The sequence below is a fragment of the Gorilla gorilla genome, chromosome 20 (genome assembly GCF_029281585.2).
Source record: "Gorilla gorilla gorilla isolate KB3781 chromosome 20, NHGRI_mGorGor1-v2.1_pri, whole genome shotgun sequence".
In the NCBI taxonomy this organism is placed as follows: Eukaryota; Metazoa; Chordata; class Mammalia; order Primates; family Hominidae; genus Gorilla; species Gorilla gorilla.
Window position 1 is genome coordinate 55,652,488 of NC_073244.2, and position 23,177 is coordinate 55,675,664.

The 23,177-nt window shown below is 42.0% G+C and overlaps 1 protein-coding gene across 6 annotated transcripts; it reads left to right on the forward strand.

Annotated features, from left to right (window-relative positions):
* The first annotated feature begins 2,262 nt into the window (after positions 1-2,262).
* Positions 2,263-23,069, forward strand: ZNF234 (zinc finger protein 234). 6 transcript variants are annotated; one of them, XM_063701428.1, is made up of 7 exons: positions 2,305-2,459; positions 3,040-3,093; positions 5,283-5,373; positions 7,098-7,276; positions 9,500-9,626; positions 11,134-11,226; positions 16,962-23,069. In XM_063701428.1, the coding sequence occupies exons 5-7, from the start codon at positions 9,593-9,595 to the stop codon at positions 18,827-18,829; spliced, it is 1,995 nt and encodes a 664-aa protein (XP_063557498.1). In that variant the 5' UTR covers positions 2,305-2,459; positions 3,040-3,093; positions 5,283-5,373; positions 7,098-7,276; positions 9,500-9,592; the 3' UTR covers positions 18,830-23,069. The 6 variants fall into 6 exon arrangements, with proteins under 6 accessions (XP_018869894.2, XP_018869893.2, XP_063557498.1 ...); XM_063701427.1 differs by having other exon boundaries at positions 7,137-7,276; XM_019014349.4 differs by lacking the exon at positions 7,098-7,276 and having other exon boundaries at positions 2,263-2,341.
* Positions 23,070-23,177: the final 108 nt, after the last annotated feature.

Genomic DNA, 23,177 nt, shown 5'->3' on the forward strand with positions numbered 1-23,177 from the left:
CCTTCCTCCCTCCCTTCCACTTTTTTTTTTTTTCTGAGACAGTGTCTCGTTCTGTCACCCAGATTGGAGTACAGTGGCGTGATCTCGGCCTCCCAAGTTCAAGTGATTCTTGTACCTCAGCCTCCTGAGTAGCTGGGATTACAGGCATGTACCACCATGTCACGCCCAGCTAATTTTTTGTATTTTTAGTAGAGACAGTGTTTCACTATGTTGGCCAGGCTGATCTCAAACTCCTGGCCTCAAGTAATCCGCTGGCCTTGGCATCCCAAAGTACTGGGTTTACAAGCGTGAGCCACTGCGCCTGGCCGAGATGGAGCATCTCAATAAATTTTGTCATTTGAAAGGGCAGACTAGAGCAACAATACAGCTGTAACTAGTATAAAAATAGCAGTCAGTCAATTTTCAAAGAGGGGGATGTATGGCATTGTGTGGTTAGCATAGTAACCTTGTTTTCATGTGTAAACAAAATTGTGAAAAAGTCTTTTTTTAGTTTATAAAATGAATCTAGAATGTGAGACCTCATTTTTTAAAAAACAAAAATATAGATTGATAAGTGTATTAGTCCATTCCCGCATTGCTATAAAGAAATACCTGAGTCTGGGTAATTTATAAAGAGGTTTCATTGGCTCACACAGAGTCCTGCAGGCTGTAGAGAAAACATGGCAGCATCAGCTCAGCTTCTGGGGAGGCCTCAGGAAACTTACAACCATGCTGCAAGGTGACTAGGGAGCCAGCACTTCACATGGCCAGAGTAGGAGGAAAAGAGCAAGGAGTGAGATGCTACACAATTTTAAACAAGCAGATCTCATGAGAACTCTATCAGGAGAACAGCACTAGAGGGATGGTGCTAAACCATTAGAAACCTCCCTGATGATCCAATCGCCTCCCACCAGGCCCCAGCTCCAACACTGGGGATTACATTTCAACATGAGATTTGGGTGGGGACACAGATCTAAACCATATCAATAGGCCAATGTATGTTTATGGAGAGAAAAAAATCTGGTTATCTTTTTTTTTTTTTTTTTTCCGTGACGGAGTCTTGCTCTGGCGCCCAGGCTGGAGTGCAGTGGCACGATCTCGGCTCACTGCAACCTCTGCCTCTCAGGTTCAAGCGATTCTCCTACCTCAGTCTCCCGAGTAGCTGGAATTACAGGCACGCACCACCATGCCCGGCTAATTTTTGTATTCTTAGTAGAGATGGGTTTTCACCATGTTCTCCTGGCTGGTCTCGAACTCTTGACCTCATGGTCCGCCAGCCTTGGCCTCCCAAAGTGCTGGGATTACAGGCGTGAGCCACCGCACCCAGCCCCTGGTCATCTTGAAGAAAGATTTTAGATGGGTTGTTTTCTGATTTTGCTTTATTCTATTATTAATTTGTATCAACCAACGTAAGCCAGATTCCAAATTGCTAACTATAATAACGATATTTTAACCAAAAAATATAAAGGAAGAAAATAAAATATGTTCCTTCATGTATAGGATCCTCCTTAATGCTACTGCATTAAATAAATCATAGGCATGGGGTGTCTGACATCAATGCCAAGCGCTTCACCAGTTACACTTGCTTTGAAGTATTGGGCAATTTAAGAGCTTCTCTGAAATTTGGTGTTTTTACCTCTTCAGTAGACATAATACCATGAAAAGTGTAAACGAAAGAAGATAGCTTTTCCATGAGGACAGGGCTTCCCCACTGGCTCTCTCAAATGATGATTGTTTTTCCTGCCAAACCAGTGGTACCACAGCGTCTGGAGTAGGGGCTGGCACCTTCTTTGTTCTTCATTGCCTCTCCCAAACCATTGTACTTGCTCACTCTTTTAACTTTTAGTTTTGGCCTCATATTATCAGTTTATAGTAATCAATCATCAATCATCTACTGACCCCTAAAAAGTCATTCCCCATTTAGTCCTTGAAGATTGTATCTCCTCGCTTGTTCTCTTTCCAATAATCCTCCGTAGTCCTGGGAGGCGTTTAGACTTCAGGAATTGCTGTCTATTCAATATTTTCGCTCAAGGACTCAGGCAGAGGGAAGGACGACTCTCAGGGTCACAGTCCACATTCCCTACCAGGCGCTCAGCGATATAGGATTCGTTCCCCATGGGCAGTGCGGGAATCGTAGGCAAGGAGCACCGCGGAGTCCCAGCGCTTTTCCCTGAAGGGTGAGATTCTGAACGTTTTTCCCTCAGCATTCTGAGTGTAATCCAAACGCTCAGTGGAGTCGTGGTCCGTTTGACCCACGCAGGGGGATCCGGGGAATTCTGGGAAATGTAGTCTCGCCAATCAGTGGAGTCGCGGGCACTTCCGCTCCAGGGAAGCGGGGGCGGTTGTCACAGCACATTCCACGGTAGTTTCTTCCAGTTCCGCGACTCGCGGGCCCCTCCTAATGTCAGGGACTTAAGCTTGGGGCTCGCTGGGACCTGGTGGTCCGGTTATGGGAAAAGAAGCCTCGTGGGAGAGCAGAGGTTTGGTGGGGCGAGGGCGGCGGCTTTTGTTGTGTCAGCGGAGCCTTCTTGGGCTGGGGCCCCCCTCGTGTCCCGCGGCGGGAGGCGGGGGGCATTGGGACTTGGTTGGGTCGCGTCTCGCCTGGTTTGAGGGTTTCCGGGGCTCTGAGCTCGCCCACTCCGCCTCCCTGCACTCCAGGCGCGTAGTCACTTTTTTACAGTGCAAGGTTGGCGTGTTAATCTCCCTGGGCCTCTCCTTTCCGTTCTTTAAAATGGGGACGTTAGGACCATCTTTGTAGAATCGTTTTGGTAACTGGAATAGGTTACACAACACAAGCAGTCCCTGTCACTTGGTGAGTGGTGGTTTCTTGTTACTTTCCCACGAAACCTGTTAGGTCCCCCAGTGGGGTCAGAGCTCCAGCAGCAGGGGCCCCAGCCCTTATCTCTGATCCCTGCAGGACGCTGGACGATCCCGGACGCCTTCTGACCTCTTTTTAGGAAGGCGAGGGTTGCGTCCACTTCCACGAAGGGAGGGGAGCATTTAACTTTTCTCAGGGACAGCGACCCAGTCAGGATGTTTCACAGCTTTCTCCTTCCCCAGCCTGAAAAAGGACTGCGCGGACTGACTTCTTGGCTACTGAAAGCAAAGCTCCATGTGAGTGTGACTTGTCATTTTTCTTTTACAGAGACTGTATCTTTGTAGCATGTGTAATAGGGCATGGGCATTTATAATAATTAAGCCTTAATTGCTAACTTCAATTCTAGGGGATTTATACAATTAGATACGTTTAAGCCGCACCGTGACTCTGTGGAGAGGTACTGATCATCCAAGTAGTAAGAGGTGAAACTTGGGTTGGAACCTAGGCATTCAGGGTCAGAGCCCGAGTTGATCATCTCTTGGATATATTCTCATTGAAGCAGAGGAACTAGCTGTACTCAGGTGGGGAAAGTAAGTTAGAACTTGATTAAAGGACCTTAAGAGCAAGGCTAATTGCCTTGGAGTTTTCTCAGTTTTTAAAAACTGTCAACTATTTTGTTTCATTTATTACAAATATTTCACATTCTAATAGAACCGTATCACTGTGGAGCATTCAGAAATTACAGAAATACGAAGATACAAAAATTTTAATTACCTATGAAATCAGGATGTAAAGATAGTAATGGTTAAATTTCTAATGCATTTTGTTTTAGTGTTTCTATGTTTATATTACTTATAAATGTTTTACAGAATTTTTATTATACATTTCTCAATGTTTTTCTATTTATCTGCTTATCCATGGAAATTTCCAAATAAAGAGATAATAAACTAGTGACCTGCCATATTCTATCATGCTCATTCTTATTCTTCTCATTATTATTTCTCCTATGACTATTTCCTGATTTTTAAAAAAAACTTTAATACAGTAATTATATAATTTTAAGTCTATAGAAAAGTTGCAAAAATAGTATAAGAGGGCAGGGCATGGTGGGTCACGCCTGAGTCCTGAGTTATGGAACTGAGGCACTCAGGGTCACAGCCCGAGTAATCCCAGCACTTTGGGAGGCCAAGGCCGGTGGATCACTTGAGGCCAGGAGTTCGAGACCCGCCTGGCCAGCATGACAAAAACCCGTCTCTGGCCGGGCGCGGTGGCTCACGCCTGTAATCCCAGCACTTTGGGAGGCCGAGGCGGGCGGATCACGAGGTCAGGAGATCAAGACCATCCTGGCTAACATGGTGAAACCCCGTCTCTACTAAAAATACAAAAAATTAGCCGGGCGTGTTGGCGGGCACCTGTAGTCCCAGCTACTCGGGAGGCTGAGGCAAGAGAATGGTGTTAACCCGGGAGGCGGAGCTTGCAGTGAGCCGAGATTGCGCCATTGCACCCCAGCCTGGGCAACAGCGCAAGACTCTGTCTCAGAAAAAGAAAAAAAAAAAAAAAAGAAAACCCGTCTCTACTAAAGATACAAAAATTAGCCACATGTGGTAGTGCGCGCCTGTAATCCCAGCTACTCTGGTGGCTGAGGCATGAGAATCGCTTGAACCCAGGAGGAGAAGGTTGCAGTGAGCCAAGATTGCACCACTGCTCTCCAGCCTGGGCAACAAGAGCAAAACTCTGTCTCAAATAAATTAAAATAAAATAAAATTAATTTTTATGAGTAGATATACTTGTTAGTGGGCAACATACTGTAAAGACCAGCATCCCCTGTTCCCCTGTTTGCTTATTCATTCATTCAAAAGTAAATGTTCTATCAATATGGACTCAGAACGCAGTCTTGTTAAATTAAATGACATGTAGATTAATAATTTTTTTCCAACTTTATTGAGGTGTATTTTATGTATCAGAATTCACCCATTTCAAGTGTACAATTCAGTAATCTTTAGGAACTTTGCTGAGTGTAGTAATCATCATCATCATTTAGTTTAGATCATTTTCATCCCCCAATTGGACTCCTCTTGCCCATTTACATTTAATCCCCGTTCTTATCCTAAATCCCCATCAACAAGTAACCTACTTTCTTTATAAACATTTGTCTGTTCTGGACGTTTCATATACATGAAATCATACAATCTGTGGTTTTGTGTGCCTGGCTTCTTTCACTCAGCATAGTGTTTCCAAGGTTCATGCATGTTGTAGCATGAGTCAGTACTTCATTCCTCTTAATTTCCAAATAAGATTCCATTGTATGGATATGCCAGGATTTGTCTATCCATTTTTCCATAGGAGGGCATTTTGGTTGTGTGCAGTTTGGGATTATTATGAATAATGCCGCTGTGACCATTCATGTGCTAATTCACAGTACACATCTGTGTTGGTGGGGACATCCCTGGCCACGCTTTCATGTCTCTTTTTGTGTCTTCCATAGTGTTCCAGGCACGATTCTGCCTTCTCTCAAATGGCATAACTCAGGACTCTGCAAATTCCCAGAAACAGGAGGAAAAATGACCACATTCAAGGTGAATAAGGCTTGCCACTCTTGCTGTTAAAATTCCATCTCACTATTCTCATGTTTCCTGAGGAAGACTCAAGAACAACGGGCATTTGAGAACCTGTTTATGCTAAGTGCATCCTTCTGCCTTTTGAGTTGACTTTGTTTTTAGATGTTGTTTATTTTATTATTTCAGTTGACCTTCTGTATCTGTGGGTTTCACATCTAGGGGTTTTGCGTCTTTGAATTTTGCATCTGTGGATTCAACCAACCACAGGTTGAAACCTGAGTCTATGTAAGGCTGACCATACATATTTTCCTTTTGCGGTTGATTGAGTCTGTGGATGTGGAACCCATGGATGTGGAGGGCTGACTGTAGTACAAACACTATTTTAGATAAGGGACTTGAGCATCCACAAATTATGGTATCCTCAGGGGTCCTTGAACCAATTCCCCAAGCGTATTGAGCGACAACTGTATTTATTTTATGGAGTAGAAAAATTGGTGTGAATGAACAGTTCTCCTACTTTACTTCTCTGCTTACATATTAGCTGTTTTTATTTTCTTATAGTCTTTTCCTAATGTGCATTCATAACTATATTGGTATTCATAATATATATCTCATTTTTGTTATTTTTTCCTTAAGTACTAAATAATGTTCATTTTTTGAGGTTATGCCATATACCCATTTAATTAATGTGCCTTTTTATTTTTGACTACTTCCCATTCATGGACATTTAGGTGATTTAAGAATTTTATTGTTTTAAATAACACTGCAATGACAATTTTCCTACATAACCGTTTCCTCAAAAATCAATTCTGAAAACTTTCTGCTGATTTTTTTGTCACCGCAACCTCTGCCTTCTGGGTTCAAGCAATTCTCCTGCCTCAGCCTCCCGAGCAGCTGGGATTACAGGCATGTGCCACCATGCCCAGCTAATTTTGTATTTTTAGTAGAGATGGGGCTCCTCCATGTTAGTCAGGCTAGTCTCGAATTCCTAACCTCAGATGATCCGCTTGCCTTGGCCTCCCAAAGTGCCGGGATTACAGGCATGAGCCACAGTGACTGGCTGTAGATAGAATATTCTAACATGGCATAGCACAACAGGCTATAATGCTGCTTCACACAAATAATATTGTTGGAGTTTTCATATAGGAAGAGCTAGATTCTGTGTGCTTTGTGCCTCGATCATACTTTGTATGTATTTTATTTACTAGTGTCTTATTGCCTTTATAAAGTAACCAGTTTGACCAAAGTAGTAGGTAGTAACCTTCATTTAAAATGTCCAGTGATACGGAAGATTTGCCAGTCACTTGTGTTCTGTTACTGTATTTATTCAGAACAGCAGAATGAGGAGGTTTGTGGTCTCTTCTTCCTCTTAAACAGGTGAAATATGAGAAACCTTCTCAGATTGGCATAGAAAGTCAGGGGTCAGAAACATTAGTCATTCCATTCAAGTGAAAGTGAGAGACAAAAGGAAACAAATATTTCTCAATGAATGACCTGTGGTGTGGGTGTCTGGAGTGCCCTGTTGGGTGATAACGTCCACAGGTAGTGGCGGACCGCTTGTCTTCCTAATGTGGTGGAACCTCAGATGCACTAAGATGCTCAGCACTCCAGGTGCACAAGGACAGTGATTAGCACAGTGGTTATATAAAGTCTTTAAATTACTCTACAGATATCCCCCTCAGATAGTGGTTTCTCGGGTATATACCCAGTTATGAGATGGCTGGGTCAAATGGTATTTCTAGTTCTAGATCCCTGAGGAATCGCCATACTGTCTTCCACAGTGGTTGAACTAGTTTACAGCCGTCATTCTACGATCAATTCTGCTAATAAGTGGTTCATTCAACCTCTGCACCCTCATTACAACACAAGAACATCTCTGAGGAGTATCCTGAAGCATGGGGATCAGGGGTTGAGGTTTTTGGTAAGTGTTTTAGTGGGTTTGACAAAAGATACCTTACAGAGTATTAAGAGAAAACAAGTTGGGGCAAAAATATTTACCACACAGGTGCCAAAAAAGATGAAATTCATAATAAACATTGGTATTCATTTATAATCAAGTAAGTAAGAATAATAGAATTGTTCTTCCTAATTAGATTATCAAAACCACTGGAAAATTTATAACCTGCTTTTGGTCATCATATAGAGAAACAAGGTGCTTGCATTCTCTCTCTCTCTTTTTTTTTTTTTTTTTTTTTTCTGAGACAGAGTCTGGCTCTGTTGCCCAGGCTGGAGTGCAGTGGTACGATCACGGCTCACTGCAACCTATGCCTCCCGGGTTCAAGTGATTCTTCTGCCTCAGCCTCCTGAGTAGCTGGGACTACAGGCGCGCACCACCACGCCTGGCTAATTTTTGTATTTTTAGTAGAGATGGGGTTTCACCATATTGGCCAGGCTGGTCTTGAACTCCTGACCTCATGATCCACCTGCCTCGGCCTCCCAAAGTGCTAGGATTACAGGCGTGAGCCACCGCACCCAGCCAAGTGCTTGTATTCTCTTGAAAGATTAGGGAGGCAGGAAAAAAGGAAGAAAATCTGCCATTATGTGATCATAATTTTTAATGTGCTTTTTTTCTGATGTTTTATTTTTTATTTGCAGTTATTTAGTTTAATTTATTTTTTTGGGACAGGGTCTCACTCTGTAGCCCAGACTAGGGTACAGTGGTGTGATCATCGCTCACCACAACCTTGATTACCTGGGCTCAAGCAATTCTCTCGCCTCAGCCTCCTGAGTACGTGGGACCACAGGCACACGCCACCACATGCAGCTAATTTTTTGTATTTTTTGTAGAGACAGGGTCTCACCATGTTGCCCAGGCTGGTCTTGAACTCCTGGGCTCAAGCAATCCTCCATCCTTGGCCTCCCAAAGTGCTGGGATTACAGGTGTGAGCGACTGTGCATGGCCTGCAATCATTTTAAATACACACGAAAGTAAGATCTGACGGGCGGGTGACTCATGCCTGTAATCCCAGAATTTTGGGAGGCCAAGGCAGACGCATCACCTGAGATCAGGAGTTCGTGACCAGCCTGACCAACATGGTGAAATCCCATCTTTACTAAAAATACAAAATTAGCTGAGCATGGTGGCGCATGCCTATAATCCCAGCTACTCGGGAGGCTGCGGCAGGAGAATAATTTGAACCCAGGAGGCAGAGGTTGCAGTGAGCCAAGATTGTGCCATTGCACTCTAGCCTGGGCAACAAGAGTGAATCTCCGTCTCAAAAAAAAAAAAAAAAAAAAAAGGAAAGAAAGTAAGATCTACATGAAATGATGTTCTTTGCTGGATTGGTTATAATGAGAACAATATTGAAAATTAAATATTCATTATTTAGAACAGGTAGATGCAGATCATCAGTTCCCTCGAATAATATACAGTCATGAAATGAGGTGAAATAGATGATGATGGTAATAATGATAGATAATAGCTAATGTTTCTTAGGTACTTAGTCTGTGCCATACACTATTCCAAATGCTATATGTAGTCTCTTGTTCAACGTTTGAAAGAACTCTGTCATGTAAGAACTATCATACCAAGATGAAACTAGGTGAACTTATCCAAGGTCACACAACTTTGAAGGGTACCCTTGTGTGCACTGAGGCATGATGGCTCCAGATCATGACACTAAATGCTGCAGGTAATGCTGGTGCTGTGTGCCCTGGGTGTACAGAAGGAAAACTACATAGCAGTTTTAGATATGTTACCAAAAGCTTGTTAGTTTGGCAGACTTTAATGAAAAGGGATAGCATCCAGGGTTCCTATGTGAGAGAGGAGGAAGGTGGGTGTTATCATGTATGTTGGTTCTGACTTGCTAAATGTTTCTGGGGCAATTGGTAATATTTACCGAAAGGTGAAACCTGTATGGCTCAGGATGCATCATTTAGAGTTCTAGATGGTTACTTACAAATAGACTCAGTGAAGCCACAAAGGAAATGTCGAAGGCTATTGTTACTGATGTACTTTTACTGACACTAAGGAAAATCAAAGTGTGGCATTGGTAAGATGGAAGAAGAAGGGCTGAGAAATCTACACATTAAGTCTCTGAAAATCTGGACCAGCTCCCCCCACACATACTCTCTACTTTCTCAGTGCTGTTTCTTTTCAAGAGTTTGTTAAAAAGGCTGAAGCAAGGTGTGTTTGATGTTATAGGAGGGACTGACCTTCAAGGATGTGGCTGTGGTCTTCACTGAGGAGGAGCTGGGGCTGCTGGACCCTGTCCAGAGGAATCTGTACCAAGATGTGATGCTGGAGAACTTCAGGAACCTGCTGTCAGTGGGTGAGGACATGAGCTTTCTAGCACTCAATGTCAGTCTCTTGGAGTGATTTTGTGTCTTCAGGGGTTCAACACTTTGGAGGTCTTGAATTAGTCGCCTACATTTGTAGACCTGACTTTCCTATCAGTAGTTTTTAGTGAAATAAAATGAGATAGAAATATCAGAGTTCACTAAAATTAATGGAATACATAGCAAATAAAACTGGTAAATTGCATGAGTGGTGTGAGAACCTGTGGGAGGAGATTTAATGAAAATAAACAGGGGCCAGGCACAGTGGCTCACGCCTGCAATCCCAGCACTTTGGGAGGCTGAGGCAGGTGGATCACCTGAGGTCGGGAGTTCGAGACCACCCTGGCCAACATGATGAAACTCTATCTCTACCAAAAAATAAAAAATACAAAAATTAACCAGGTGTGGTGGTGCATGCCTCTTATCCCACCTACTTGGGAGGCTGAGGCATAAGAATCGCTTGAATCCAGGAGGCAGAGGTTGTAGTGAGCCTAGATCACGCCACTGCACTCCAGCCTGGGTGACAGAGTGAGACTGTCTCAAAAAAAAAAAAAAAGACATTGGTTAGAAATGTAATTTTAGTAATGCACCAAGATGTAACAGTATTTCTGTTGTTTGAGATAACACCCGGAGTTTTTTGTTTTATTTTTAAGAAGATTAATGAGTGCAGACAGAAATGTGAGGTTAGAGTGAAAGTTTAATAAGCAAAAGAAGAAAGCTTTTTGCCAGCAGAGAGGGGGACCCAAACGGAATTCCCCCTATGAGGCAAGGGTTTGGGGTTTTTATGGACTGGGAAGGGGAAGGAATGTGCTTAGTCTGTGGGCTATTTTGGAGAAAGTATGACTTAGCTTGGCCCGGGACCAATCAGGTTGAAGTAAAGATATATAGAGACCGGACTTACAGTTTGAAAAAAAGAAGGTAGAGTGCCCACTGGAACCCACTGGAGCCCACTGTACCCATGCCCACAAAAGGAGAAGAAACTTTTTCCTGGGAGCCCGCTGACTATACAAAGGACAAAGGCATTCTTATGCCAGGCCTTGCTCCTTTATCTGAGTGAGCTGGAGGTTTGTACAAGCTTTTATCCAAATGGGCTGGAGGTTTTTCTATCTGTGCAGCTGTGGGCATGTCTCCAGGCACAACACCCTGTGGTAGTTCCCTTATCGGTGCCTGCAGCTTAAATTTTTTTTCCAGGCTGCTTTTTATGTTATATAAAAATAAGGCACTAACCCATGGGTCAGGGGCTCTTCAAAGACCCTTCCCTTGCTGTCTACCTAAGGCAAGCGAACTAATTCCTTTCAGAAATAGGTTTTTATAGCACATATTTATGTATATGTGTCTGGATCTTGAAATACTGATATTTCTTCATTAGGTTTTTCTAAAAGTGTTTGAAAACACTACTTTTGATTGATTGATCAGTATACAGTAGTAATTCAAATTGCCAGTAAGTTCAGTTGTACCTTTAGTGTGTTTGTTTTAAATATGTGACTTTGCGTGTTCTAGGGCATCACCCCTTCAAACATGATGTATTCCTTTTAGAAAAGGAAAAAAAGCTTGATATGATGAAGACAGCAACTCAAAGAAAAGGGAAATCAGGTAAGAACCAAGCAGCTACGAGTCCTTGTACGTGATTGTCCATCTGTTGTACTTCTCTCCCCTGCTCTTGCTGCCATCTGGTCCAAATTGCCAAACCTCTGTCCTGGATGATTGCAACAGCCTTCGTACTGGGCGCACTGCATCCACCCTTAATAGTATAAAGTATGTTCTCTTACAGGCGTTCTCCATATCACAGCTAAAGTGATCCTTTGGAAATGTAAGTCAGATTGCCATTCCTCTGCTTAAGACCTTGTACAGGGCTGGGCACAGTGGCTCATGCCTGTAATCCCAGCACTTTGGGGGCCAAAGCAGGAGGATCAGGAGTTTGAGACCAGCCTGGCCAACATGGCAAAACCTCGTCTCTACTAAAAATACAAAAATTAGCCAGGCGTGGTGCCCAGCGCCTGTAGTCCCAGCTACTCAGGAAGCTTAGACAGGAGAATCGCTTGAACCCAAGAGGCAGAAGTTGCAGTGAGCCAAGATCGCACCGCTACACTCCAGCCTGGGCAACAGAGCGACACTCCATCTTAAAAAAAAAAAAAAAAAAAAAAAAAAAAATGCTCTGAATGGCTTCTTATTTTTCTTAAAGTTGAAGTCTCTTAAAGGAGCTTATAGAGTCCTGCGTGGTCTGCTGTTCATCCTCCTCTGCGTCTCTGACTACATCTCCTGTATTCTACCTCTTGCTCCATCTTTTCCAGCCACATCCTCCCTGCTGTTTCCCAGACCTGGTAAGGACATTGCTCGCTCTGTCGCCCAGGCTGGAGTATAGTGGTGCAATCTCAGCTCACTGCCACCTCCGCCTCCCAGGTTCAAGCGATTCTCCTGCCTCAGCCTCCCAAGTAGCTGGGATTACAGGTGCCTGTAACCACGTCCGGCTGATTTTTGTATTTTTTGTAGAGACAGGGTTTCACCATGTTGGCCAGGCTGGTCTCCTGACCTCAAGTGACCCGCCTGCCTCAGCCTCCCAAAGTGCTGGGATTACAGGCATGAGCCACTGTGCCCGACCTGGACACTGTATTTCTTACTGCTGCTGTAACATATTACCCCAAACTGAGTGGATTAAATGATAAAAACGTATTGTCTTTCAGTTCGTTGTTTGAAGTCCAACATGGGTCTCACTAGGCTGAAATCAAGCTGTCAGCCCGTCCCTGTTTCTTCCCGGAGGCTCTAGGGAAGGAGAATCTGTATCGTTCCCTTATCAGTGTGTAGGGGCTGCCAAATTTCATAGCTTGTGGCCCTCTTCACAGCCAGCAACATTGCTTCTCTGATCATTCTTCTATAGTTGTATTTCCCTTTTATTCTCTCTTCATCCTTTTTCCACTTTATAAGGACTCTCTAATTGCACTGGGCCCACTTGGATAATGTAGAATTGCCTTCTATTTTTAGTTCAGCTGATTTGCAACCTTAATTCCCTCTGCAACCTTAATTACCCTTTGTCATAACCTGACATATTCTTAGGATGAGAATTAGAATGTGGATTCTTTGGGGGATGATTATTCTGCCAACTACAGATACTTCTGCCTCAAAGCCCTTATTTGCCCTTGTCTTTGCCTGGAAAAACTCACCTACAATCCTCTCGGCCTCTCTTCATCCTGGTCTCTGCTCAGTTTTAATTTCACAGTGGTGGCCTTTTCTGACGTCCTTACTGGAAATGCCATCCTTTACTCTCTGCCCTACCTTCTCTTGTGTCTCATAGACTTTGGTTTACTTGCTTGTCCCCTCTCTCTCCCTACTGGAATATAATCTCCAAGAGTAGAGGAATTTTTTTGTTTGTTTGTTTATTACTCTGTCATCAGTGCCTAAATAGTCCTGTTACATGGCAGATATCTGTTAATATAAATATCTGTTGGCATAATGAAGGCATTAATGGATGGATGTGACCTCACTCTAGGGGTCTTGCAGCTAGGACAGGTCATACACAAACCAAAATGAATGAAGGGGGTTGCAGAACGTTATTTGTTTTCTGATGGCTGCACATCTAGTTTCTTCTGCCTTAGGTGCCCTTCACGTGAATGTTTGTGTGTGCACTTGAACCTCATACCATGAAAACTTACAAGCATCGTGGTTGTGACCACACTGAGTAACAAGCCTTCCCAGTGGCTTTCCTGGAGGCTTCCATCATATGGAACACATTCATTTCTGGGAAGGAATAATTTTTGAATGAAGATTCTGATGTCTACTTCTGAGATAGCTCCCCACACAAGAAGATAACTATTTCCTAAGGTGTCAGATAGTAACTAGGTTGCAAACTGCTTTCCTTTCAGCAGACTGCCCATCTGAACCTCATTTGCTTGTTCCAAAGTGCCCATCCGTATCACTGCCCCCAGGTTTTGCCTCCCCTGTGCCAGAGGTGGAAGATTTAAGATTTGAGTGGCAAAAGTGACACAGCTGAATGTTGCCTGACTCTCTGGTTCAAAAATATTCTGTGCTTTTATTTTCTACAAATGTAGTAGCCATTAAGCATATATTAAAGAATATAGATGTCATACAATTTTTCCTTTATTTTTATAAAGACCTGGCTTTTATTTTCAACTAGTTGACATTATAACCTGGGAAAAATGAAGAAACTTCTTGCTCAAAATTGTCACATCATCATAGAGACTTGTCCTCCTCAAAAAAACTACAATTTTTAAGGGTCAGTTTGTTAAATATAATCATATATTCATCATATATATATATGCCAAGAGTTACATACTCTCCTATGAATATTTTTCCAAGGTGTCACAGTTGGAAATTATCTTTCCATTTGAAGCAGTTTGTTTAATTAAGGACCAGGTAACTTCTAGAACCAAAGTTTTCGAGCTCTTTTGAGCATGAGCTATAGCAAGAAATGCATTTTTCATTGAAATTAGAACAATGAAACAAACATTTCATGTCTGTATAGATTGATATTATAGCTTTAGTAAGCATTTCAGAAGGACCCCTTTCCTGGGGTCCTGGTGGTAATACTCTGATAGTTTCTATCCTGGTTCTTTTATTCTGAATGCTTATTACAAGCTTTTAAATTTATTTCACAGCTCACTAAAAGGCTACGGTTTTTAATTTGAAAAACTGTTGTGAAAGGCCCAACTTACCTACATCGAGAGCTTCAGAAGGAACCAGTGTATAGGGCTTCCTGCTTTCTTTTTATCCCAAGTGATTCTTGCCACCTTCAAATTTTCTTATTAGCCTCACCCTGGATATACCTGTCTCTTGTACAACTTTTCAGCTTCTCTGCAAAATTAAAATTTTCTGTTCTTTTCCTATTTCAAATAACATTTGGAAAAGATGCTTTTCTCCTAGGACTTGGCTTAAATTCTCACACAAAAAAAGTCAAGTTGGGGTTCATTTGACATGCATTTATTGAGCATTCACTGTGACAGGCACAGTTCTGGACAATGGTTATAAAGTAGGAAAGTGTAAAACGAGTATTAAGTCAAAATTAGAAAATGCTTCCCTCATTGATGCTGCATTGTGGTGGGAAGGACATACATTAAACAACCAGTAACTTAGTGTGTCCAGTGGTTAAAAGTGCTGTGAAGAACATAGACAAATTCAAGTTGCTAGAGGTGAATTGGGTGAAGACAGGATTCATTATTTTTCAATGAGTAATAAAGCAGCCCTCATTGGTGAGCTGACATTGAGCAGAGACCCACAAGACATGAGGAACCATCCATCTCGCTATCTGGGAAGAGTTCCTCCCTGAATATAACTTCTGCTGTGGGGATGGCTTTCAAAGTTTACACTGTGACATCTTTTTCTTCTCCCTGTCTCCATCTCAATTGTGAAAGATTGGAGTCTACTTCTTTTTCACTTTTTTTTTTTTTCTGGAGGTCTAAATTACTGTCAGCTTTTAGAATAATACATGTTATCAGTTCAACTTTCTTTCCGTTTAGTCCTCATGTAGGAAACTTGCTGACAGAAACTAAAGTTTCACCATCTGCTTATCTGCTAATATTTTAGTCAGTATGTGGTTAGGTACTTGCTCCCAGCCTGCAAGTCATGTTAACCATTCCAGTCACCTGGATATTGAAGTAACTTTCCAATAAAATGACTCAAGGCAGAGTTATATAGACACCATTTAACAAATGTCTACTGATACAAAGGAGGAGGTAGATTTTTTTCTCTTTTTCTTTTCTTTTTTTTTTTTGAGACAAAGTCTCACTGTGTCCCTCAGGCTGAAGTGCAGTGATAAAATCATGGTTCACTGCAGCTTCTAACTCCTGAGTTCAAGCGATCCTCCATCTCAGCCTCCCAAATAGTGTTAACTACGGGTGCGTGCCACCACATCTGGCCAATTTTTTTAAAAGTTTTTTTGTAGGGCCAGAGTCTTGCTATGTTGCCCAGGCTGGTCTTGAACTCCTGGGCTCAAGTGATCCTCCGGCTTCAGCCTCCCAACATGCTTGGATTACAGGTGTGAGCCACTGCACCCTGCCAAGAGGCAGCTTTTAAATGACTATTCCTGCAGGAGGGGAGTAAGTTTTTCCTGTGTAAAAATTTTCTTAGAGGTACGTCTTTCCACTAAACTTTTGTGGAAGAGTTCATTTAAAAAATAATTTCCAAATATTTATATCTCTTTATACAAGATTAAACATTTTGGAATATTATTAAGGATAAACCTTTCAGAAGGGTTTAAACATTTTAAATCTAAGTTATATTAGAAGTGGTCAAGAGTTTATAATAGTTGTCAGCTCATTTAATGTCTGTCAACACAGAAAAATAAGATTAAGTGTATATGTTATGCAGAATATTCAAGAATATGGTTGATCCTTGAACAACTTGGGGGTTAGGGACACCAACTCCCCTCACAGTAAAAAATCCAAGTATAACTGTTGACTCCCCACTAAAACTTTACTCATGGCCTACTTTGACTGAAAGACCTACTGATAACATAGTCAATTAACACATATTTTGTATGTTATAATGTATTGTACACTATATTCTTACAATAAAGGAAGAATTCTTTATTCTTACAATAAAGAGAAGAGAAAATGTTATTAAGAAAATTATAAGGAGGAAGAGGAGGGGTTGGTCTTGCTGTCTCAGGGATGGCAGAGATGGAAGAAAATCCATGTATAAGTGAACACATGCAGGTCAAACCTGTGTTGTTCAACGGTCAGCTATATTTTGAACATGTAAATATAAACATTTCAGGTTATTTAATAATTTGAATATGTAACATGAACCTAAACTGCAAAATATTTGATTATTTTCTTACTTTCCCTTGAAGTTCTTGTTGATTTATATTATCTACATTTTTTTTAACTTTTAATATTTTTAATAGAGGTACATTCTTGCTTTGTTGCCCAGACTGGTCTCAAACCCCTGGCCTCAAACTATCCTTCTGCCCCAGCCTCCCAGAATGCTGGGATATACAGGCATGACCATGCCTGGCCTATGCTTTTTATATTTAGATAATTTACTATTTATTATTCTACACTGACTTTAAAATTTGATGGAAATGGCAGTACTTTAACAATTTGTATCATATTAATTTTTAAAATTAACTCTGACTTCTAACTTGTGTCTCACATAGGAGACTTGGTATGGTCTAATGCCTGGTAGATAGCAGCCAATTGGACCACCTCTTGATTTATCTAGGCATGGAAATCAGAGATCATGATACACAGTGGAAAAGACCATTACACAAACTGGACCTTCTCTGGATTTGTTAAAATCCCATGCTCTTGCCTAAGTATGACATCTTGAAAACTTTTAACAGAGCCTCCACATCTCTGAATTCTCTGTCCTTACAGCAGACAAGATCCAAAGTGAGGTGGAGACTGTTCCAGAAGCAGGACGACATGAAGAGCTTTACTGGGGGCAAATCTGGAAACAGATTGCAAGTGATTTAATCAAGTATGAAGACTCTATGATAAGTATTTCTCGGTTCCCCAGACAAGGTGATTTGTCCTGCCAGGTTAGGGCAGGACTATATACAACTCACACAGGACAGAAATTTTACCAATGTGATGAGTACAAAAAATCCTTCACTGATGTCTTCAACTTTGATCTTCATCAACAGTTACACTCAGGAGAGAAGTCTCATACATGTGGTGAGTGTGGAAAAAGCTTCTGTTACATCTCAGCCCTTCATATTCATCAGAGAGTCCACATGGGAGAGAAACGCTATAAGTGTGACGTGTGTGGTAAGGAATTTAGTCAGAGCTCACATCTTCAAACTCATCAGAGAGTCCACACTGTAGAGAAACCATTCAAATGTGTGGAATGTGGGAAAGGCTTCAGTCGTAGATCAACACTTACTGTACATTGCAAATTACACTCAGGAGAGAAACCTTACAATTGTGAGGAATGTGGGAGGGCCTTCATACATGCTTCCCATCTTCAGGAACATCAGAGAATCCATACTGGGGAGAAACCATTCAAATGTGATACATGTGGTAAGAACTTCCGTCGTAGATCAGCACTTAATAATCATTGCATGGTCCACACAGGAGAGAAACCATACAAATGTGAGGACTGTGGTAAGTGTTTCACTTGTAGCTCAAACCTTCGTATCCATCAAAGGGTCCACACAGGAGAGAAACCTTACAAGTGTGAAGAATGTGGTAAGTGCTTTATTCAGCCTTCACAATTTCAGGCCCATCGGAGAATCCACACTGGAGAGAAACCATATGTATGTAAAGTGTGTGGTAAGGGTTTCATTTACAGTTCAAGTTTTCAGGCCCATCAGGGAGTCCACACTGGAGAGAAGCCATACAAATGCAATGAGTGTGGGAAGAGCTTCAGAATGAAAATTCATTATCAAGTGCATCTGGTAGTCCACACAGGGGAAAAACCCTATAAATGTGAAGTATGTGGTAAAGCCTTCCGTCAGAGTTCGTATCTTAAAATCCATCTGAAAGCACATAGTGTACAGAAACCTTTTAAGTGTGAAGAGTGTGGGCAGGGCTTCAATCAGAGCTCACGACTTCAGATTCACCAGCTGATCCATACCGGCGAGAAACCATACAAATGTGAAGAGTGTGGCAAGGGATTTAGTCGTAGAGCAGATCTTAAAATTCATTGTAGGATTCACACAGGGGAGAAACCATATAATTGTGAGGAGTGTGGGAAGGTCTTCAGTCAGGCCTCGCATCTTCTAACCCATCAGAGAGTTCACAGTGGGGAAAAACCATTTAAATGTGAAGAGTGTGAGAAGAGCTTCAGTCGGAGTGCACACCTTCAAGCCCATCAAAAAGTCCACACTGGAGAAAAGCCATACAAATGTGGGGAGTGTGGAAAGGGCTTCAAGTGGAGCTTGAACCTTGACATGCATCAGAGGGTGCACACAGGAGAAAAACCCTATACATGTGGGGAGTGTGGGAAGCACTTCAGTCAGGCCTCAAGTCTCCAACTTCATCAGAGTGTCCACACAGGAGAGAAACCATACAAATGTGATGTGTGTGGTAAAGTCTTCAGTCGGTCTTCACAACTACAGTATCATAGGCGAGTTCACACTGGGGAAAAGCCTTACAAATGTGAGATATGTGGTAAGAGGTTCAGCTGGCGATCAAATCTTGTAAGTCATCACAAAATTCATGCTGCTGGTACATTTTATGAAAATGATGAGAATAGTAAGAACATCAGAGAGTTGTCAGAGGGAGGAAGTTCTACAAGGTGATTAAAAAAAAAAAAAACAGAACTCATGTACAACCTGAATGCTTGTAATCAGATTTCATAGGAGAGAAAAATTTTCTTTATCAACCTCTTTGAATTTATTTGATTTGTAACGCTCCACATTTCCACCTAGACTTTTTTTTTGTTTTTTGTTTTTGAAATGGAGTCTCGCTCTGTTGCCCATGCTGGATGCAGTGGTGCGATCTCAGCTCACTGCAACCTCCACTTCCCCAGTTCAAGCGATTCTCCTGCCTCAGTGGATTACAGGTGCACACCACCACGCCTGGCTAATTTTTGTATTTTTAGTAGAGATGGAGTTTCACCATACTGGCCAGGCTGGTCTCAAGCTCCTGACCTCCTGTGATCCACCCACCTCGGCCTCCCAAAGTGCTGGGATTACAGGCCCCTGCCCTCCATCTAGACTTTGAAATGATTGCCTTCTAATTACAGTAGCATTGTCTTATTTAAAATATTTGTTTTATTTAAGTCAGTGTTTAAGCAATAGCTCAACATATCCCAGTGGTCCAGTGACCACACAGCTGAGAACCCTTGTTAAGTGGTACAGTAAAGCATTCTGTCAAAACTTTGGCATTTATGACATGTCACCTAGGAAATAGGACTTAGAAAATGAGTTTGACCTGGGCTTTAAAAAAGTATACTGATTAAGATGCCAGAATTGATGTCCATTAGACTGTAAGCTCCATGGGGGCAGGAACTTTGCTGCTGAATCTATACAACCTTAACATTGACTAGTGCTTGTAGGTGTGCTCAATACTTGTTTGTTAACTGAATCAAAAGGAGTAAATGCACAATATTTGAACATTGTATCAAAAGGAAGAAACCTGCGAAATTATTTGCAGAAATGAACATATGTTGAAATGCAGAAAACCACTGGATACTGCAGCCTACAATATTAATATGATATTACTCTTTTACAGTTGACACCTGTCCTCTCTCTAGTCTCTTCTCTCAAATTTGGTTCTTATTGAGAGCCTGTCTAGTTTCCCAAAGGTTTTATAAAACATAAGTTGAAGTACCTTTATTTTTAATTTTATTTTTGAGACAGGACCTCGCTCTGTCACCAAGGCTGGAGTGCAGTGGCATAATCATGGCTCACTGCAGCCTCGTCCTCCCAGGCTCCATCCATCCGCCCATCTCTCCCTCTGAGTAGCTGGGACCACAGGCACGTGCCACCACACCCAGCTAATTTTTGTATGTTTGGTAGAGAAAGGGTTTCACCACATTGCCCAGGCTGGTCTTGAACACCTGAGCTCAAGCAATCCAACCTCCTTGGCCTCCCAGTGTTAAATTACAGGCGTAAGCCACCACACCCGGCCAAGTTGAAGTATGTTTTGTGATTTTTCTGATAGTGCAGACTGAAAAAAATTTAATTAACCTGACAAGAGTTTACTGAATATCACGCAATTGAGTTTTTAATCCATTAATGTTAAGGCAGGGGTTTACTCTAACACTTTTAAAGTGTCAGAAGTAGTTGCCAATGCAAAATTTTTATCAACCCCCTTGAATTTATTTGATTTCTGACTTTCCACATTTCCATCCAGACTTTGACATGATTGCCTTCTAATAACTGTAGCATTCTCTTATTAAAACTTCTGGCTGGGTGTGGTGGCTCATGCCTGTAACCCCAGCACTTTAGGAGGCCAAGGCAGGTGAATCACCTGAGGTCAGGACTTAGAGAGAGACCAGCCTGACCAACATGGTGAAACCCCATCTCTACTAAATACAAAAATTAGCTGGGCATGGTGGCAGGCGCCTGTAATCCCAGCTACTCAGGAGGCTGAGGCAGAATTGTTTGAACCCGGGAGGCGGAAGTTGCAGTGAGCCGAGACTGCGCCATTGCACTCCAGCCTGGGTGACAGAGCAAGACTCCATCTCAAAAAAAAAAAAAAAACTTCTGAGGTAGGGGCTCTACCATATTTTTGCCCCACACCCATTAAGCGAATACCAAAAACAACTTGTGGAAATTTGATAATTTTATCAAATTTATTATTTGGGCAGGATTGGCATTTACCATGCTTTTCCCTATTGCTGGCAGTAAAACATGGGTTTAAGGAAGAGTGTTTTTCAGAATTTACACTGTGTATCTCTGATTTGGAAGTTATATAATTGGAATTTATGATTATGAGATTAAAATACCAAAAAGACTAAGTAACATATCAATGATGTCAATGAATTGTTTTAAATGGAAGTGTGTGTTCCTCTATAATAATTTGACTTTTGATATTTTCATTCCTGTATTGACCTGAAGCCATTAAAATGGTGGCAGGTATCTGTAATGACAGGATAAAGAAAGAATACAGGCTTTGGAAGATCATAGACTATTGCCTTTGTAGTATAATGAAATCTATACGTTTTTGTGAGTGAGTGTGTATGTACATGCATAAGATAATGTGTAAAGGATACTTTTTTTTTTAGCAATTTTCTCTTGCAGTGAGCATTTTGTGGTATTTTTCCATTTTATAATTCCATAAATTATATTTTAATTTATTATTGAACATCAGTATTACCAAAGCAGTAAATTATGTACATTAGAATTTTGAAAAGTGCTATATGATAATCCCTTCAAAATATGATTGTTCTATATCGTTATATGGCACATAAGATCATAATTAAGTAATAGATTCTGGAAGCCAATTTTAAAAACAAAAAAATTCTCTGAATACGTGGATAAATGGATGAGTGTGAACAATTGTATCTTTGCAATTAATGCCTGCTACACTTCTTTTTTTTTTTTGAGATGGAGTCTCTCTCTGTTGCCCAGGCTGGAGTGCAGTGGTGCAATCTTGAATCACTGCAACCTCCGCCTCGCGAATTCAAACGATTATCCTGCCTCAGCCTCCTGAGTAGCTGGGATTACAGGGGGCATGCCACTATGTCCAACTCAGTTTTTTTGTTTTTTTTTTTTCCGAGACGGAATCTCACTCTGTTGCCAGGCTGGAGTGCAGTGGTGCAATCTCAGCTCACTGCAACCTCTGCCTCCCAAGTTCAAGCAATTCTCCTGCCTCAGCCTCCTGAGTAGCTGGGACTACAGGTGTGCACCACCACGCCCAGCTAATTTTTGTATTTTCAGTAGAGATGGGGTTTCACCATGTTGGCCAGGATGGTCTCGAGCTCTTGACCTTGTGATCCGCCCTCCTTGGCCTCCCAAAGTGCTGGGATTACAGGCGTGAACCACCACGCCTGGCCTAAATTTTGTATTTTTAGTACAGACGAGGTTTCACCATGTTGGCCAGGCTGGTCTCGAGCTCCTGACCTCAAGTGATCTGCCCGCCTCGGCCTCTCAAAGTGCTGGGATTACAGGCGTGATCCACTGTGCCCGGCCTTGCTTGCTACATTTTTTAAAGCGTTAATCTATAACACAGAGAGAATCCTGGAAATGAAAACAAAGTGGTATACATATGTTAGGGAGGTATGTTTAAAAAGGTTCACTGAGGAAAAAGTGTGCATAAGAGCAGAATATAGTGCAATCCACTTACCGGATGTGGAACCAGTAAGGACAAAGAGTGGGTTTGAATGACATTCCATATTCCTTGGACATGATGGTGATATTTTCAGTGTAGTTGATTAAAGCATGGATCCCTAACCCCTAGGCCACAGACCCTGTTAGGAGCAGGGCCAGACAGCAAGAGGTGAGCAGTGGGCAAGTGAGCAAAGCTGAGTTCTGCCTTCTGTCAGATCAGTGGCATGAACCCTATTGTGAACTACGCATGTGAAGGATCTAGGTTGCAGCCAGGCGCAGTGGCTCATGCCTTTAATCTCAGCACTTTGGGAGGCTGAGGTGGGCGGATCACCTGAGGTCACGAGTTGGAAACCAGCCTGGCCAATATAGTGAAACCCCATCTGTACTAAAAATACAAAAATTAGCCAGGCATGGTGGCAGGTGCCTGTAATCCCAGCTACTTGGGAGACTGAGGCAGGAGAATCACTTGAACCCAGGAGATAGAAGTTGCAGTGAGCCGAGGTTGCGCCATTGCACTCCAGCCTGGGCAACAAGAGCAAAACTCTTTTTTTATTTTTTTTTAAAGAAAGGATCTAAGTTGCTCGCTCCTTGTGAAAATAAAATGATAAATGTAATGTGCTTGAATCATCCCCAAACCATCCCCATCCCCCCACCTCACCTTGTGGAAAAATACTGTCTTCTGCAAAGCTGGTCCCCTGTGCCAAAAAGGTTGTGAACTGCTGGATTAAAGGGCTTTACTCAATAAATTATATCTAACTGGGGAGACTTTTTTCCACTATTGATTTTCTTCAGTATACCTTCACTGGATGCTTGCTACTCATTAAGGTCCATGCTACCTCAATGTGCATGGTATGCTGGGGATTGATGATAC